This window comes from Esox lucius, chromosome 6 (assembly GCF_011004845.1).
Source record: "Esox lucius isolate fEsoLuc1 chromosome 6, fEsoLuc1.pri, whole genome shotgun sequence".
In the NCBI taxonomy this organism is placed as follows: domain Eukaryota; kingdom Metazoa; phylum Chordata; class Actinopteri; order Esociformes; family Esocidae; genus Esox; species Esox lucius.
In genome coordinates this window covers 17880851-17899780 of record NC_047574.1, presented here as the reverse complement: position 1 = coordinate 17899780, position 18930 = coordinate 17880851, and the positions used below count along the sequence as shown (strand labels likewise).

At 38.1% G+C, this 18930-nt stretch overlaps 1 protein-coding gene across 2 annotated transcripts in view; it reads left to right on the top strand.

Annotated features, from left to right (window-relative positions):
- sorcs3b (sortilin related VPS10 domain containing receptor 3b) overlaps positions 1–18930 on the top strand; it is a 68798-nt gene that overhangs the window by 33329 nt on the left and 16539 nt on the right. For both annotated transcript variants that reach the window (XM_020047073.2, XM_010869972.3), the window contains exons 2-8: positions 5267–5334; positions 10260–10353; positions 12115–12273; positions 12487–12560; positions 14481–14545; positions 15082–15200; positions 18792–18881. In XM_020047073.2, the coding sequence (XP_019902632.1) occupies positions 5267–5334; positions 10260–10353; positions 12115–12273; positions 12487–12560; positions 14481–14545; positions 15082–15200; positions 18792–18881 (669 nt within the window). The remainder of the gene's footprint in view (positions 1–5266; positions 5335–10259; positions 10354–12114; positions 12274–12486; positions 12561–14480; positions 14546–15081; positions 15201–18791; positions 18882–18930) is intronic.

Genomic DNA, 18930 nt, shown 5'->3' with positions numbered 1-18930 from the left:
TACCTCGAAATACCCCAATTAACCACAAATTAACATAACAGCAAAATACCACAAAAACTAACCACAAACAACCACAGCATACCACAAATAACTACAAAAGAACACAAACAACCAACTTATTGCCTCCTTCAGCAACCATGGGACGCTTCACTGCCATGCTACTTTTGGCCCATACAAAATTGGCCATTTACTGATGTTCCTGGATGGCCTATGGGAAAATTGGCCATCTACTGATGTTCCTGGATGGCCTATGGGAAAATTGGCCATCTACTGATGTTCTTGGATGGCCTATGGGAAAATTGGCCATCTACTGATGTTGATAAAAAGCCTTTATATACACTGCATGCTCAATTATTAGGCAAGTGAGTATTCTCATCGTATTATTATTTCTATGCAAATTTTCCAATTCCAAACCATATAAACTTGAATGCTCATTGGATTGAATCATTTTCAGGTGATATGTATTTGTGTATTGAGGGAGGATGTGGCAACAGTGAATAACACCTTATATCAAGGTGTGCATAATTATTAGGCAGCTTCATGACCTCAGGTAAAACGGGCCAAAAAAGAGATTTAACTGACACTGAGAAGTCATAAATTGTAAAATGCCTTTCAGACGGATACAACACTCTTGAAATAGCTAAACTGTTGAGGCGTGACCACCGGACACTCAAACGTTTTGTTGTGAATAGTCAACTGGGGTGCAAAAAAGGCATGGAGAAGAAAAGATGCAAATGAACGGCAAAAGACTTGAGAATAATTCAAAGTGAAGCTTCCAGGAACCCATTATTCTCCAGTGCCACCATATTCCAGAACTGCAACCTACCTGGAGTGTCCAGAAGTACAAGGTGTCAGGTGCTCACAGACATTGCCCAGGTCAAGAAGGCTGAAACACAACCACCACTGAATAAGATTCACACATTGAAGCCTATAGAGCAAAGAAATACCTGAAGACAGATTTTTCAAAGGTTTTATGGACAGATGAAATTAGAGTGACTCTTAACGGATTGGATGGGCCTGTGGCCATCACTAATGGACACAGGGCACCACTTCGAGTCAGGTGCCAGCAAGGTGGAGGAGGGGTAGTGGTGTGGGCTGCTGTCATTAAGGATGAGGTAGTTGGAAAGAAAGTCCAAAAAAGGTCCAACTCAACTCCCATACCTACTGCCAGTTTCTGGAAGATACTTTCTTCAAGCAGTGGTACAGGAAGAATTCCTCAGCATTCAAGAAGGCCATGTTCTTTATGCTGGACAATTCTCCATCACATGCATCCAAGTACTCCACTGCTTGGATACCAAGCAAGGGCCTCAAAGATGCCCGAATAATGACCTGGTCCTTCCCTTACCTGACTTAAATCCTATTGAGAACTTGTAGACCCTTCTCAAAGGTGAGATTTACAGTCAGGGAAGACACTACGCCACTATGAACAGCATTTGGGAGGCTGTGGTTGCTGCTTCATAGAAAGTTGATTGTGAATAGATCAAGAAACTGACAGACTGCATGGATGGAAGGCTCATGGCAGTTATTAAAAAGAAGGGTGGCTATATTGGTCATTTAATATTTTTGAAAGGCCAGACATGTCATTTCATTTTTATTATGTGTTACTTATTTGTTGCAGTTACTCTAAAAATGTATAATAAACAAGTGAGTTGGAAAAATTATTTTTGTAGTTTAGTTGCCTAATAATTCTGCACACTTGTGTTTTCCCCTGAGAAAGATCAAAACAATTTTTTTCTTTCATCCCGGTACCTAACAGCAGTCAGGGTACCGTTAGCTAGCATGTGGAGGTCTGTGCAATCCCCTAAGGATATGCCTCCCCAGGCCATCACTGAACCATCGCCAAACCAGTCATGCTGGATGATGTTGCAGGCAGCATAACATTCACTACAGCATCTCCTGCTCTTATCTGTGAAGAGAACGGGGCGCCAATGGAGGACCTGCCAATTCAAGTGTTCTCTGGCAGATGCCAATCAAGCTGCATGGTGCTGGGCTGTGAGGGCAGGTCCAACTAGAGGATGTGGGGCCCTCATGTCACCCTCATGGAGTCAGTTTCTGACAGTTTGGTTTCTGACACTGGCAAAACGCAAAACTAGAGAAGAATCAGGAAAGATAAGGAGAGAGCAATTGTCTGTGGCCACCAAATGCAAAAGCATTCCCTTTTTTGGGGGTTGTCTTGCAGTTGCCTCTCCAGTGCACAATTTGTCACTTTCATTTGCACCAAAACAGGTCACATTGATTCACAATCGCTTATGCTTCCTACTGGACAGATTGATATCCCTGTTTTAGTTTAACTGATTAGGTGTTATGCTGTTTAACTGATTTGGTGTTATACTGTTATTATTACATGTTCCCTTAATTTTTCTGGAGCAGTGTATATTTAATGCACAGTGAATTTGATGCCAGCAACACGTTTAAAAAAATGCTGGGACAGGGGCAACAAAAGACAGGAAACGTTATGTAATACAAAAAAATTACCTGTTGGAACATCTCACAACTAATAATGTTCACTGGCATCAAATCAGAAACATGATTGAGTATAAAAAGAGCATCCCAGAAGGTATAAGTCTTTCAGAAGTATAGATGGGGAGGGGTTTACCACTCTCTAAATAGTGCAACAATTTTAGAATAACCTTGCTTAACGTAAATTGTAAAGAGTTTGGGGATCTCTTAATCTACCATACATAATATAATTACAAGATTCAGAGAATCTGGAGAAAACTCTGCATGCAAGGGACAAGGCCGGAAGCCAATAATGGATGGGTGTGCTCTTCGGGCTCTCAGATGGCACTGCATTAAAAACAAACACGATCCTGTAAATCGCTGCATGGGCTCTGGAACACTTCTGAAAACCATTGTCTGTGGACACAGTTTGTCGCTGCACCCACAAATGCAAGTTAAAACTCTACTATGGAAAGAGGAATTAAGAGACCACTTCACCTTTTTCTTTCCCTTCCAAAACAGTCAAAAAGGAACGTTTTGAATGAGAAACAGAAGTCTCTTAATTTTAACCCTCCTGTTCCTCACTCAAAACCTTCCTTTTCTATTTTTTGGAAAGGAAAGAAAAAGTGCAGTGGTCTCTTCATTTTTTCCAGGGCTGTATATACATGTATAGATATAGATATAATAATTTTTAATGGTGTTTGAGCAATTTTATAGTACGTTTATGGTCATCAGTAGAACCCAGACTTTCTTCTAAATGACAAAAATGTGAATGTAATGATGGGTGAAATCAAGAAACATATTACCATTTTGTTATAATGCAATTATCAACACACATGCCTCTGGAATCGTTTAAGCCATTAAAATTAAGGACAAACATTGCCTTTAGGTGTGATATAATGTCTTCCTTTACCCATTATTCTCTATAGTTGTTGTCTTTTTACAGACCGATGTAATTTTCCATAAGTACCAGGCTTCACTGTCACTGACCCTTCATAACCATTGAAACATGAAGACACTAGCCTAGACTTTGTTTTTTTTTTACTTTTTTCTTATCCTCCTTTTTCAAAGATGCAATTAGTTCAAATTACAGAGCCGTTTAACTAAATCTATATTCCAAATTGATTCTGACTCTGGTGTCGGTCCTTGCAGACATGGCACATTTAGTTATGCAAATGGTTATCTTTCTTCTTGATTGGTTAATTAACCTGGAATTTAGATATACCAAGTCTAGCAGAGGCGTCGTGTGATGGGTAAATTGTGGGTCAATTGAGTTTTTAGAATATTTCAGTCAGACCGGAGGCATGGTTTTGGTCTCACACTTGTGTGACTTTTTCAGTTTAATGAGTTGTTCTATGGGTTAATGTGTTTAAACTCACTGTAATTGAGCTTTCGACCTGTCTTTCAGACCCAGTGTTTTATTTATGATGCTACAACATGTTGCTCTCATTTTTTTCTTGTTTCTCGTTTCTCTCTGATCTATTAGTCTATCTACTGTATATCAGTCTGTCAATGATGGCGGTAATTGCAACAATGAGTCTGGTAGGACAGGCTTCTACCAAATTTGCAGGTTTGGCAGTATTATACCATTCTGATTTACCAAACTGTTCAAGCTTTTTTAAGTTCCTTGGGGAGTATCAAATGATCGCAATCTTCAAGACAGATCCCACATTTTCGATTGGATTTATGTTTGGACCCTCAAAGACACTGACCGTTTTATTCCTTTGCCAGGACACTATGAACGGCAAAAGATTTGTGCGTGTACTTTGGTTCATTTTCCTGCTGAAAGCTACACTTCCAATCCAGTTTCAGATTTCTTACAGTGGGCTGCAGGTTTTTGTCAAGGACCTTTCTGATCATTGCCCATGGCACAACCTGCCATAGAACATTCCAGTCCCAAGGTCTCGATATGGCCTTGAATTAACACATTTTACAAAAAAACTAAATTTCAAATACTGCTAAGGAGTATTATCATTCATGTAATAAAAAAAAAAAAACTATTGGAAGCAAAAACAGAAACGTCACAGCGGTATGACAACCAAACCATGACTGACGAGGCAATAAAGACAAACAGGTCTCTGTGCTTCAAATGAGGGATAGAGGTTACTGGATTCCACTGGCATACCATTTCATAATAAGGTGTTAATGCTTGTTTTATACATGCATGTTAGCAAATAGACACAAAACAAAACAGGCACACCACAGCAACCCCAGTGTGTCTTCTATGTGACCACTGTTTCCTATGTGCAAATAAACCGTGAAAAAATGAAAGCCAGACTGCAGTATGACTTTGTATTTTCTGATGCTACCCATTTCAAGCAGTGAGAGACCAAGAGAGTTGGCGTATTGAGCAAATGAGTGAAAGTGGGAAGACTAGCCACACTTCACATTGTTGTTCACAGAACGTTTTTCTGAATCACCTGTCATGTGCTGTACTATGTATCATTCCACATGAAATACTAACATGACACTTGAGAGCTTTTTCAAATCATTGCAGCTTAAAAAGAAATGGCTGATCTAGACAACCTGAGGATCACATTGTGCTGTCATACAATGATTATATTTTATGGTAATAAGAACAATCAGAAATGTTTTTATTAAATACTTCACACATACCCAGAATTTTAATTGGTTTTTAGATGCTGCTTGTGGTAGACAACATATAGGGACAATACACAACATGCAGTTATGTATGTACAGTATGTAATTAAGCAATCATAGTTCATATTCCTCTCTATTAGACACAGGTGATACATATTGTAAGATGTACCGTTGATGTATACTTGCCATTCTGTATAATTCAAATGCTTTGATTCATTATTTTTAGGTGATCCTGACCTTAACGAAGCAGTATGACTTTAACCTGGGTGCTTTCACTGAAAGTTCTCTGTGGAGGTAAGACTTTATGAACAATTTGTACATTTAGAAGTACTGGTCATGTATTACATATATTTTTTTTTTATATGCACCTTTGTAAAAATGCTTTTATAGATCACTTACCAGAACGACATTCTTAGGCAATAACAAACACAAAGCAGCAGTGTATCATGGATATAGTTACAGGTAAATGTAGTTTGCCATTTTATCAAATGATACAGCACTGCCTTGCATATTTGATTGATTTCATAAAATTTGACTAACATATATATATATATATATATATTTCTATTTTAAAAGTAAATGCATACAATATAATTATTCTACTACAAGTTACACAGTGCTACTTGGAAGTATGTGAATCCTGCAATGATGGCCATATTTATGTAAAATATTAAAATAAACTCATAAAATAATAGAGAAATTTCAATGGTTGTTTAACAAAAGCAGTTTATTTTTGTCAGAAACTAAGATTGAATTTTAGCAAAAATGTGTGAACCTCTTCATTCAGTAGTTTTCATCACCTCGATTAGCAGCGATAACTTGGAGTTTCCTATAGCCACTAATCTGTCTCTGACATCTTTTTGAGGGATATTTGCCCATTCCTCCATACAAAACTCACCCAATTGAGAGAGGTTTGAGGGGTGTCTTGCATGTACTGTCCATTTCAGGTCCTACCAACAACATCTCGATTGGATTAAGGTCTGGACTTTGCTGCCTTGGCACATCCAAAACATAAACCTTTCTCCTGAGCAATTTTTTGGTAGATTTGCTTGAATGCTTGTGGTCGTTGTCTTGTTGGAAGTCCCATTTTTGCCCCAGATTTAGCTGCTTGAGTCATTGTGCTACAAATGTTTCCCTGGCAACCATGCCCTCATACAGACTGCCCTGCTACCTTATAAACATAAATGAGCTGATGTAGATAAAAGGCAGTTTGTCTGTTGTATATTAAGTGGTTGCCATGTATGCTGGCTAAGGTTGTTGTCAGTTGTTATCTAGTTAACTTTATTTGTGAAGTTTACTAGTTAACTCAGTCACGTCAAACAAGCAACTGGAAGAAAATGTACTAGCTGTATTTTCTTTTCTTTTTTTCTATTCACATTGACTTGAGTGCATCCAAGTCAAAAATTATAACATTTATGTAAGATTTTGCATCCAAGTCAAAAATTATAAAATTTATGTAAGATTTTGCATGACTCCAAAAAAATAATATTGTTGTGTCTGCACACTTTACTCATGGTTTCCTACAGCCTAGGGAATTTGCATAATAAAAGTGAAAATAATTTTCTGATTCCTGGAAGGTACAATGCTAGACTAAAATTGTCATAGTACCAAACTAAATGCTTGCCTAGATACTTGTTGGGGACATAATGAGAATGTGGATCACTATAAGAGAATATTCTAACAGTAATGCACAGGGATCATTTTCAGTTAGAACTGTTAGGAGGCAAATGTGCATCTGTGACAGCCAATATAGCGTGGACTGGAACATTGTACAGCATCCAAACAACCAGTTATACAAAGTATTTTAAAGTGACAACCCAGAACTTTTGTACAGTGCTATCCACAAGTTTTGAAAGTAGTAATCACAAGCCATTTTGTGTGCTACATCATTAAATTAGAAGACTTGTGGAACCTGTAACAATTATTGCCTTAGTGATGAAAATTATGCTGGTTAGAATTGTTGGACATTAACACTCAGGGCAGTATAAGAAATATTGCAGCTCATGAAAAAATATATTGTCACCCATAAAAAATGAACATTAGACTTGTTTTGTTTTTCTGTTTGCTTTGATTGGGTTTAATTATTTAAGCAAGGGGAGAACCTTAAAGGGCATGTGCTGGTTTCACTGCAATAGCTTGTTTCTGCTTGGACCAATTCAAGGTGTTACATTTGCCCCAAACTCTCCCCCACTACTTAACTTAATTCATACAATATGTTCAATAGGTGTTGTGCTTAATATCCTTTACTGGCCTTGCTACTGGATCAATGTTCTCTTTACTCATCCAGGAAACTCCCATTGTTGCATTATCCATTGACAGTACTGTACATGCAGTAACTTCTAATCCCATTCACCCTATATCTTATGGTGAGTTACTGTATTCTGTCACATCATAAATAAGAATGGAATTCATTAAGGATTATAGCGAGGCTGATACGGCCTCTTATGTTTTTTCCTCTCACCTTTCCCCAAGCCCACAGGAAACTCATTTCATTTTGAAATGCACCTGACAAAAAGACCATCAGTTCACCAAGCAGAGAGACTCAAATTAATTTCTGTTTCACTAGAGACGCTGCTTAGATTTACACCCGACTTGACACATTTCAAAATCCCATATTGTGTACATGAGGTCTTCCATCATCAAGGTGTCTGGTTAACAATAGCATAGCCAGTAAATTAGAGTTTCCTTCAGGCGGTGCGTCAAGGCTCTTAGCATGATATTAAAAAAGGAACCCATATGATTGTTTTCAAAAGAAACAGAGTAAATGATCGCTGTAATAATACAATAAATTATTTATGGATATTGCCCAGGGAGACTTTTGATGGCAAAATGCAAAGGAACGATGAATTGGCGCTTCAAAAAGGGTATCTTAACAAGCATCTCCTGCATGTTTCAAAGTAACGACTGCCTCTCTTAATGAAGGAACTTTACACTGTAGTACAGCAAATCTCATATCGGAAGAAAATATACACTAAAGAGAGTTTGGCAAATAATGTATTACTTCTGTACCCAGGCTATTGTTGCGGTATGCACCGTTTCTCCCAGATCAACCGTGGAAGACTGTAACTCCTTTAGAGTTGCCTCAGGCCTCTTGGTGTCTCTCTGTCTTCTGTCCTTCTCGCCTGGATAATTTCTTCGAGGCCTGTTCTTGACAAATTCACAGTTATGCCTTCCTCTAAAAAAAATTTATAATGGACTTCACTGTGTTGAAGGGGATATTCAATGCCTTGGAAATATTCTTACAGTGTATCTCCCCCCTGATTGGTGTTTTTGATTGGTCAGTGATCCTACATCTTCAAAATGTCTGTGGGACCTCCCAGAGACAGGTGTATTTCACCTGAAATAATGTGAAACACCTTAAATGCACACATATGGACTCCATTCAACTATTGATGTGACTTTTAAAGACAATTTGTCACACCTCAGCTCATTCAAGTGTGTCATAACAAAGGGGGATGAGTATTTATGCAATCTATTATTTGCTGTTGTATGTAAATTACAACAAATTGCAGATTTTACTCTGACATTATGGATGTTTTTATGTTTATCATTAGCAAAATCTGATAAAATCATGATGTAACAGAATACAGTATGGTAAAGTCCAAGGGGGGTGAATACTTTTAAGAGGCAATGTATATATTTATGTATTTTTTATTTTCACATAAGTATGTCTATTTTTTCATATGGAGTAGAATATGACAGCTTAATGCGCCAGCAGAGTTAGCAGATCTAATTATGCAATGAAATAACATTGAGAGTTGCTCACATAGAACTGAGGGAGATGATTACATTGAATGTTTGATGAGTGGTAATAGAACCACGAATAATGGAGGACATATTTACCATTTTCATGTAACAACACAGGAAGTTCTAGCTAGGGGGCAGAGTGCATTCAGAGAAGCACCATCATTTTTCATTTGTTTGTTTCTGGAGAGCAATTCAGCATAGCCTATTGTGTGGACATAGAAGCATAATCATTTTATCTAAACAATTCAGTGATTAATAACCTGAAAAAATACCAATACAGTAACTCACCATTTTAAGGGACAATGGAGTTAACTTGCATTTTTATTATAAAGAGACTCCTTGTGACCAGTGTACCCAGAGAGGGATGGCTGGATCCAAGCGCATAGCGCAGTATGTTTATTTTGATGATCCAACAACATATACAGGAACAAGCAGGTGCGTAGTCCAAAGGCAGTCTCAAGGTCAGTAACACAGGTATCAAATCAGACAGATGGCAGAAGTACAAAAGGGGACAATCCAAAGACATGGTCACACGGTTCAGGGTACCAGAACAAGACTTACAAACTATCTACAGCACAGAAAACCCCCAATCAAACAGGCTTAGTAGGGTGGAAATATCACAACCCATACCTCACAAGGACAGGGTGTGAATGACCAGGCTATAGAGTGGCTGCCAGGGGAAGAGGAAGAGCACAGGTGTGTGGCATTTAGCTAATTATTATTCAGGTGATTGGGATCTGCTGTGAGGGGTGCATTCAGTGGAGTATTATCTCCTGTGAGGGGTGCGTTCAGGGGATTGCCATATGCTGTCAGGGGTGCGTTCAGGGGATTGCCATATGCTGTGAGGGGTACGTTCAGGGGATTGCCATATGCTGTCAGGGGTGCGTTCAGGGGATTGCCATATGCTGTCAGGGGTGCGTTCAGGGGATTGCAATATGCTGTGAGGGGTGCGTTCAGGGGATTGAAATATGCTGTGAGGGGTGCATTCAGGGGATTGCCATATGCTGTGAGGGGTACTTTCAGGGGATTGCAATATGCTTTGAGGAGTATGTTCAGGGGATTGCAATATACTTTGAGGTGTACGTTCAGGGGATTGCAATATGCTGTGAGGGGTGCGTTCAAGGGATTGGGTGAATGAGATGTGTTCATCAGCCTGGTGGGAAGGCCGAGTGTTAGAGGCAGGCCTTACACTCCTGACATATTCCTATGCACTTCATTTAGACAGGAGTGGAAAAAAGGAGACTGTTCAATTTGGAAAAAGTTCTCAGCTTTTGGTGGCAATGGCTGTGGGAAAACATTACAATCAGCCGGGACAACTCAGGGATTGAACCCTGATCTCAGATGGGGAAGTACTGTACATGTGATTAGAGCTGCCGGGTGTTTTTTTGTTAAATCACATTCTCTGCACTACCAGCCACATCAGTGTAAAAAGAAAATGATAGTGTTCCTTACACATGTTTTACTATTCACAGATCTGTGGACTACGGGAGCACTTATATAAAACTGAATAACAAGGTTGGATCAAACTTGGCTTGTCTCTATGTCTGCCCAACCAACAAGAGAAAGGTTTGTGTAACAGATTCCATTGTACAATATCTCCATTGTGTTGGTGACAAACAGAAATGTGTTGCATGTGTATCCAGGTGTCCAAGCCTCTTTCTGCTTCAGACAACATTTTGCATTTTTGTCACAGTGGTATTAGCCTAACAAGGAATAGTGTTGCCCCCAGTGACATAAATGACCTTTGGCTTTTAGGACCATGCTGATTTAGATTTTGAAGTGTATTGTACGTTTCTGGAATTAATGGGCTCTGGACATACCTATATCATTTCTACACTTATTAAAGCACATTCAAATTTTTTTGTATAGTTTTATTAGGAATTGAAAAACACAAGCTTCTAGTGTCAATATTATATCCAAGATTTCTGGTCATTCACCTTATCAATTGACCCCTTACTTAGTAACTACTTGACAATACTCCACCCTAACTACTCACTATACCCAGGGCCGGCTCCAGGAATAATCGACATATGCGGTCGCTTAAGGCCGCTAACAATTCCACTATACCCCTAACTCACTAACTACTCCAATACATCCCACAGTTACTAAATGGTCTACAATTCCCCCAATTAACTAACCACACTGCAGTATCCCACAATTACTAACTAACCCAGAGTTGGAGGGTAGCGGATTACAGATAAGCCAAAAACAGTATTACAAAGAACAATAACCGTAATCTGTTACTTCACCAGCTAAAATATTGTAATCGGATTACAGATAGTTTTGAAAAAATGCAATTGGATTACTTCAATTAAAAAATAATAACCTAACATTGATAATTATGACAAACTGCATGTTTGATTTTTTTATTGAATGTTTCAAAAACATCGTTATTTTAAAATACTAATTCCGTTTTTGGCCAGCTATGTAAACTCTAACATTGATTGCTCCCTCAAATGTGTTCAATTGGTTATATTCCAATTTATCTTCTAATGCCTCTTCATTTGAAAGTAATCTCACATTCAAAACAATCAGATTACGTTACTGAGTTTGAGTAATCCAAAAGTTACGTTACTGATTACAGATGTGGACAGGTAACCTACCCAACCCTGCTAACCCACTAAATTATTCTGCTAAACCTCAGTAACTTCCCCACTATACCACATACTCACTAACTACTCCTTTATACTCCAAACTAATTGACTACTACTACTAAACTACTAACTACTAAACCTGGCACTTACTAGTCCAGTACACCCATAACTCACTTAGTATTCTAATATATCCCACAGTTACTTACTGTTGTTTTTTTCCCCACACTAAAAAACCACACCACTATACCCTACACTACTTAATAACTACTCCACCACACCCCACCCACAGTAACCACTCCACTTTACCCCTTACTCACACACTACTGCACTATACCCTACACTCACTAACGACTCAACTAAAGTCCACGCTTACTATTCCACTACACCCCACACTCATTAACTATTCAACTAAACCCCATAGTTACAAACAACTCCACTATACCCCATAACCCACATAACTACTGTACCTCACTACATGGAATAATTCCAGACTAAATATGTTTTTTTTTTTTTTTTTACCCAAAGATGATATGTTTTCTTGGTCAGTTTATTGATGACTAATGATGTCGGTACCTCATGTAGCTTTTGCTTTCATAAAAAATGCAGTTATGCTGCTGTTTATTCCTAATGCTGCTCCGTTGACATCATGCAATCATACCCTCCATTCAGCACAATGATCTATACTCTGTTTCCTTCCCTCTCCCCTTAATATCTCTTCTCTTCTGTACTTTAGATAATGATGCTTAGCGACCCAGAGCGGGAGCACAGTATACTCATCAGCTCAGATGAAGGTGCCAGCTTCGAGAAGTATTCCATTAACTTCTACATGGACGGTCTGCTGTTTCATCCAACACAGGAAAACTGGCTGCTGGCTAGCAGTCCAGACAATAAGGTAAGCAGCAGGACTTAAAACATTTTTTTTATGTTGAATGGAAAATAATCTTTGAACTTAAAAGAAGTCTGAAGTTGAACAATTCTGATTTTAATGTTGTTCTGCTTGAAATAACCTGTTCTGCTTGAAATAGTCCTAAAGATTGAATGTACACACTTGATGTTACAATTTTGCATATCCCACTAATGTTTGATCACATTCATGTATTGTCAGGTGTACAGCACAATGGACTTTGGAAGAACATGGCAGTTGATTAGTGAGAATGTGACAACTGGTCGGTTCTTCTGGTATGATTTAATTCCTGACAGTTTATTATTATTAATTTAAAGGTATTGCTTTTTGTTATTCAGGGGAAACACAACGAGAATGGGTTCTCCTTTTCAAGTGTGCCGTGTTAATACAGTTTGAAGATACATTCTAGGGCTTGCAAATTATACAATCATTTTTAAATCTTGTAGTTTGGAAAGGAGTTGTAATATGTTGTATGTGTGTGCATAATCGATAAGTGGAATCACTTTCATACCTCACTTAGCAATAAAATTACATTTTATGGCTAGCGAGTGGTTTTGATGATAGTTTTGACCATGGCACTTGTTCCTACCGTCTCCAGTACATAAATTACACAGTACACAATTTTCCGTAACATGTTTTGGCTTGACAGCACCACTTTTAAAAACAGTGGTCATAAATCCTGAAATGCATCTTTAACAAGGAGTATTTAACTAATTAAACAAAATACACTGCATTAACTAATTTAAACACTGCAAATGTTAGGATCATGGTATTATATAAAAACATTTATCAAATACAGAAACCACCAGCCGTCTTCTAAACTCTGAAAACAATACAAGGTAGTTGCAGAGCATATCTTTTGTTCTGCGCTTACCTCAACAAAATTGAGTGATCAAATGTGTCAAAACCTTCTGACAATCAACAAATATGGCAGCACTACTCAGTTTAGCATCCATTGAGCAAGTGTGACCTCTCACATTCGGATCTATCTAACTTTACTGGTTGAATGAGCTGTGTGAAAATAAACAGAATGGCTTGGCTTGACATGTCTTGGAGAAAGAATTTCACAATCTTAAACACTCCCAAGCACGTTGTGATGTGACAAGGTCGTAACTACATTTGAATACTACAAAATTGGGGCTAACGGGGAGCTAATAAGTTTCTAAGAAACAACCACATACCAAATCATGTGTACATTTAATAATCAAGTTCAGTTTGTTGGCATATGTAATTTAGATATTCACTCAAGTGGAAGTTATGTATAGATATTTACCCAGCTCTTTCAGTTGGTTGGATTTACTGTGTATGATTGACAAAGACAACCATCCATACAGCGTCGGCCTACAAATCTTTAACGCATATCACGTAGCCAGGAATATTGGCCTCCTTTATCTGAAGCCCAAGTATGACATTGTTGTTTTAGCTTGTTGTCATTCAGTGATCTCAAGTGCACAGACACAAGGCAGTGAATATTGATGTGAGGCAGTTTATAAGAGTCTGCCATGTTGTGTGTCAAAACGAAGTGCCTCTCAAGCTGAGAAAGAAAGGACATGGTTTGGACACCCTATGCACAAGGGGAGTAATGGCACCCCACACAAGATTGTAATGGGTTTAGGAAATTTATGATTTCACATGTGAAATGTTTAACGGCTTGTATTTACTGCACGCATGACATGTTTTTTGTCTATTGATGTTTCTTGAAAATTACCATATAACAGAGTTTACCTCACCTGCATGTCATATTTCAAATGGTTGGAGAGGGAAGGAGAGAGAGATGACCCCAAACAAGTAATTGTTGTGTAGGGTGCAGGCTTTCCTGCCTCTGTCTGCCTTTGTTAGCGCTTTCACAAATTAAGACGAATTGCTGAGGCTGGCACAAATGGGAAGTTGGCGTACAGGAAATGGAGATGTGTTATCTGTGAGAGGAAGCAGAGTAAGGCTGAGTAAGGCTGTCCATCACGGCCTGCCACTGTCCCCTTAAGGCTGTCCTCCTGCTTCTAAAATGCTCCCCTTCCCCTCCTCCACCTCCCTTTCCCAATTTCGTTCTCCCCCTCCTCTTCTTCTGCTAAATTGCTGTCCTCCTCTTTCCGTCCCTCTTCTCGTTGTACTCCTCATCTTCTCCCTTTACCACCTCTCACCTTCCGCCCCCACTCTCCGTATTCTTTTTCCTGTTTTTCCTCTCTCTTATTTTGCAGGGCACAAACTGGGCTGGACCGAGAGGCAGATGTGGTCCACTTGGAAACCGACATCCCTAAAGGACGTGAGTGCTGCACTGTGACTCGGCTCAATTCCTCTCAGTAGCAGGACCCCAAGGATCCCCTGCCTCTCATTTAGACTGAGGTCACAGAAAAGATAAGACCCATTCTGGGCTCTAGGATAGGTCCCAGTAGCACTGTAAAGCAGAATATGAGTCTCTTGACGAAAATAGAGCTTTATATTATGGATGAATATATGTTTTCCTCTGTAATTTGTCTCTTGGGCCCAAGATCAGAATCTAAATTCTCCAAAATCACTAACAGTATAGATTCTATTCATCCAAACCAATTACCAGGATTCGTGGATGTAGACAAAGTAGTATTACTTGTGTAATGTGAGAGGGAGTTATTGAATTGTTATTGTTGTTTTTTTCCATTGATTTGCAATGCTAGATGAATGTTTTCTTGTGCCCAGAAAAACTTGGTATTGGTATGGTGCCCTGTAAAGACAAACAAAAGTCCATTAGCTTGTGATTTTCTTTCATTGGATGGTTGTTCAAGAGTTGTCACTGTCAACTAATCTAGTTCTTTTCTGTGTTAGGTGCTCAGTATGCAAAGTGCAGAGCTCAACGATGCACAGAATCAAACAAACAATACCTTTTCCCGGAAGACATAGACACAAATTCTCTGGTTGTTCAGGATGACTATGTGTTCGTTCAGGTGTGTACTATCTATTACTGCAGTGCATTTTACATGTTCACAAAAAGCTTTCATTTTTTCTTTGAACTCAGCTCTTTTGTTGCAGCCTGTCTATTGTACCTCCAAACCTTCCAAACATGCTACAATTAATAATGATGTCTTGATTATCTATAGTCCAAGCTGCCTATAATGTTAAAAGAGTCTCAGATTACTGATAACCTTATTTGTATCTGCTGAGGGCTTTGGGCAATGATGTAATTTGCTGTCCTTTATTGCTAACCATGTTTACATGACACATGACATTGGTTGAAATTAAGCGATAACATTGTTCCTCCTGATCACTTATTTGGTGTTCCACACAAGTTTGGGAGATTATTTACTGGGTTTATGTCTTTGTCAGCTTGGCTATTCCTTTGTTCACACGATTTATATTGCTAATTATAGTTTAGATTAACGTGATTAAGTAATATGATGTAGAAATGGTTGGCGCAAAACTTTGGTTCGCAAGTGTTTTTAGTGGTCTTTTATTTTACATACATACAGAACTTGGTGTTCATGATGAATGTGCTATTTGTCAATAAATATGGCCATCTTCATAATTGTCTTTTATAAATGATAGGATTGTACTATGCTCAATTATTAATTAATTTGTTAAAACTCTGATTGAAAAGATGATTAATGAACATTAATTTCTGCTTCTAAATGATGAGCGTGACCATGGTCATACACGACTGTGTGGGTCAAACACGATAATCCGATACATTTCCTGATTCAAACTGGAGTTGAGATGGAATTGGCCCCAACATTATAGATTTAGGTTTAAAAAAAGAGTCCAGTTGGACACAGCTGGCTCATTGCAGAGAGCTGTGGCAGTACAGATGACTTTCTTGTGACTTTCATTTCTTGGGGCAGTTGGATTTAACTTGACAAAGAGTAATGAGGTTATCGATTGAGCTACAATGAAATAAGCAGTCTTCAACACCTCCCAAATGTCTCTGGGGGGAGAAGGAACAGCCAAGTGCAACATCCTCAGAAATCTAGCCTGGGAAAATGTAGCCCATTGATTTTCAATAGATTATTCCATTAGAGCTCTAATGTAGTGTGTTTGAAGACAATCGCCATTCCTTTAGTTCAGGGGTCAGCAACTGGAGTGATTTGTGTTGGCCCTCCAAAATGTTTGGTAAATAAAAAATAAAACATTTGAATTTTTGGTGGAAATGTTGCTCTACAAATAAAATAATTAACATTATGTGATTGAATCTTAATGCTATCAAGTGTACAATCATTATTTTTTTCCAAAAAGTGTTATTAGTAAATATGAAATCAAGCAATCAATCACATGTAGGCAAAATTCTTCTTCTGTTCAGTGTCTGTGTTCTTTTGCCCAGCTTAGAATTTGGTTTTTATTGGCCAGTCTGAGATATGTCTTTTTCTTTACAACTCTGCCTATAAGTCTAGCATTCCAGAGTTGCCTCTTCACTATTGATGTTGAGGCTGGTGTTTTGTGGGGACTATTTAACAAAGCTCTTTGTTTCTGGACATTTTGAGTCTGTAATCGAACCCAAAAACGCTGATGCTGAAGATACTGAACTAGTCTAAAGAAGGTCAGTTTTATTTCTTCTTTAATCAGCACAACAGTGGTGATTTCAGCAGTGCTAATATATTGCACAAGTGTTTTCTATTTATCAGTTAGCCTTTTCAGATGATAAACACGTGTCATTGGAACACAGGACTGATGGTTGCTGATAATCGGCCTCTGTATGCCTATATAAATATTCCATAGGAAATCAGCCATTTCCGACTTCAATAGTCATTTACAACATTAACAGTGTCTACATGGTATTTCTGATCAATTTGATGCTATTTTAATGAACAAAAAAATGTGCTTCTCTTTCGAAGACAATGGCATTTCTAATTGACTCCAAACTTTTCAAACAACAGTTTTTATTTCAGGTGTTATACATACTTATTGACAAAAAAATAAAAATAAGACTATTGCCGATGGTGTGGTCTTCTCCATGTCAGTGTAATGAAAGATGGATTCCATACATCCTGGTTTACGGGATGGCAGTTTGGATGCTTCTTCCTGATATTCTGAAATAACAACAATATATTCATTTACACAAATACAGTCAATGTTTTCCTTATATTTAAGGGTATTGAAAGCATTCCCTGATAAGAAAATCCTTAATGCACAAACAAAAATAGAGTTTGGCGCATTCAGTGTATTAATGATGAATTATATATTGTATTATATAATAAAAGCAATATGCAATGACTAGTAGGTCTCCCAAGTATTGTGCTATCAAGTTCAAAGTAATGGTGTGCATTCCATTAAGATATGACACTGTACACCAGTATATTTTTTATTTGCTGTGCTACCATGGTACACTTGTTATTTAACTTCATTAAATAGAATGACTTAAAGTCCACTACCAAAAGCATTTTTGCCCACAAACACAGGGGCTTGATATTGTTTATGGGTTACTAAAATACAGTTGGCAAAGTCTAACTTGGATGATACAAAGGTACAATAGGGAACCTAACAATTGGCGATTGAATGATGTCGTCACCACTTGCATAAGCTTATGATAAAAGTCGGCACAAATGCCCCAGATTTATCATACATTTGTCTTGGCTATGACTTCTCATCCTTGCCTGATCTGTATGAAGTTATACAGTTAAACCCTCAGTGCCAGCATCGTAGTGATTAATAGCTACACTAAAATGTTTGGCTAAATTAGGTGGTCTCCGCTCAATTACTTTGCGTTGCCTTAATCCAGAAAATTGGATTGCAAACAACTTTTCCGATTTATGTATGTGTCTTTTGAAATGACATTGTATTTTCAAGCCACATGTCTTAGCAGCAGTCCCATGTCTTCGAAGTACACCCAATTCCATTACTGCCTTGAAATAAAATGTTGAGTTTATCCTTGAAATATTTTGAGATTATAGGCAGATTCGCTAGTGTCTGACATACACTGTAAAAATTATTTTCCTGGCAGGGACCCAGGGAACTGTGGATTACAGAATGCAGTGATCCTATGCTGGCTTGTCCAAAGATTTAGTTGTTTTGCTCGTCACTTGTCGTAATTGATCATGACAGAGCACACAACAAAACCATAGCCAGTGTAAACTAACTATGCTTTATTTTATAGTTGACATAAATCTCCATGCCGCTACAACAAAGCGCCTGAATTTAGCTGTCTATCAATGATGATGGTAGCTGGACCCAGCTGTGCTGGTGATTCTGTTTCCTTTCCACACAAGCGTGTTTCCACTCAAACAGATTTTGAAAACTGTGTTCTCCTGTATTGGACAGTATGGTCATTCATGGGCTCAGTGTGGTCACTTGGGATAACACAAAGTGCAAATACCCATTTTTAAACACAGCCATTGCCTACTATATATTTTAGATTTAAGTCACTGAATTATTAAAAAATATATAATTTAAATTAATTGAATTATATTCATTATATGTCCATTAAATCATTGTCAGAACTGGACCGATCAACAGATAACTATGTAGATGTTCTCAATGTAATTCCATTCCAATGGCGTGTATTTGAAATGAACTGTTCTGGGTTGACTGAGAAATGTTTTTTCCTACAGGTCACCAAGTCAGGGCAGACAAGTTACTTTGTGTCCTATATGAGGGAATCATTTAAACAAATTCAACTACCCAAATATTGTCTGCCAAAGGTAAGCATCAAACTTTACAAATAAACCTAGCAATAAATACAGAAGTAGA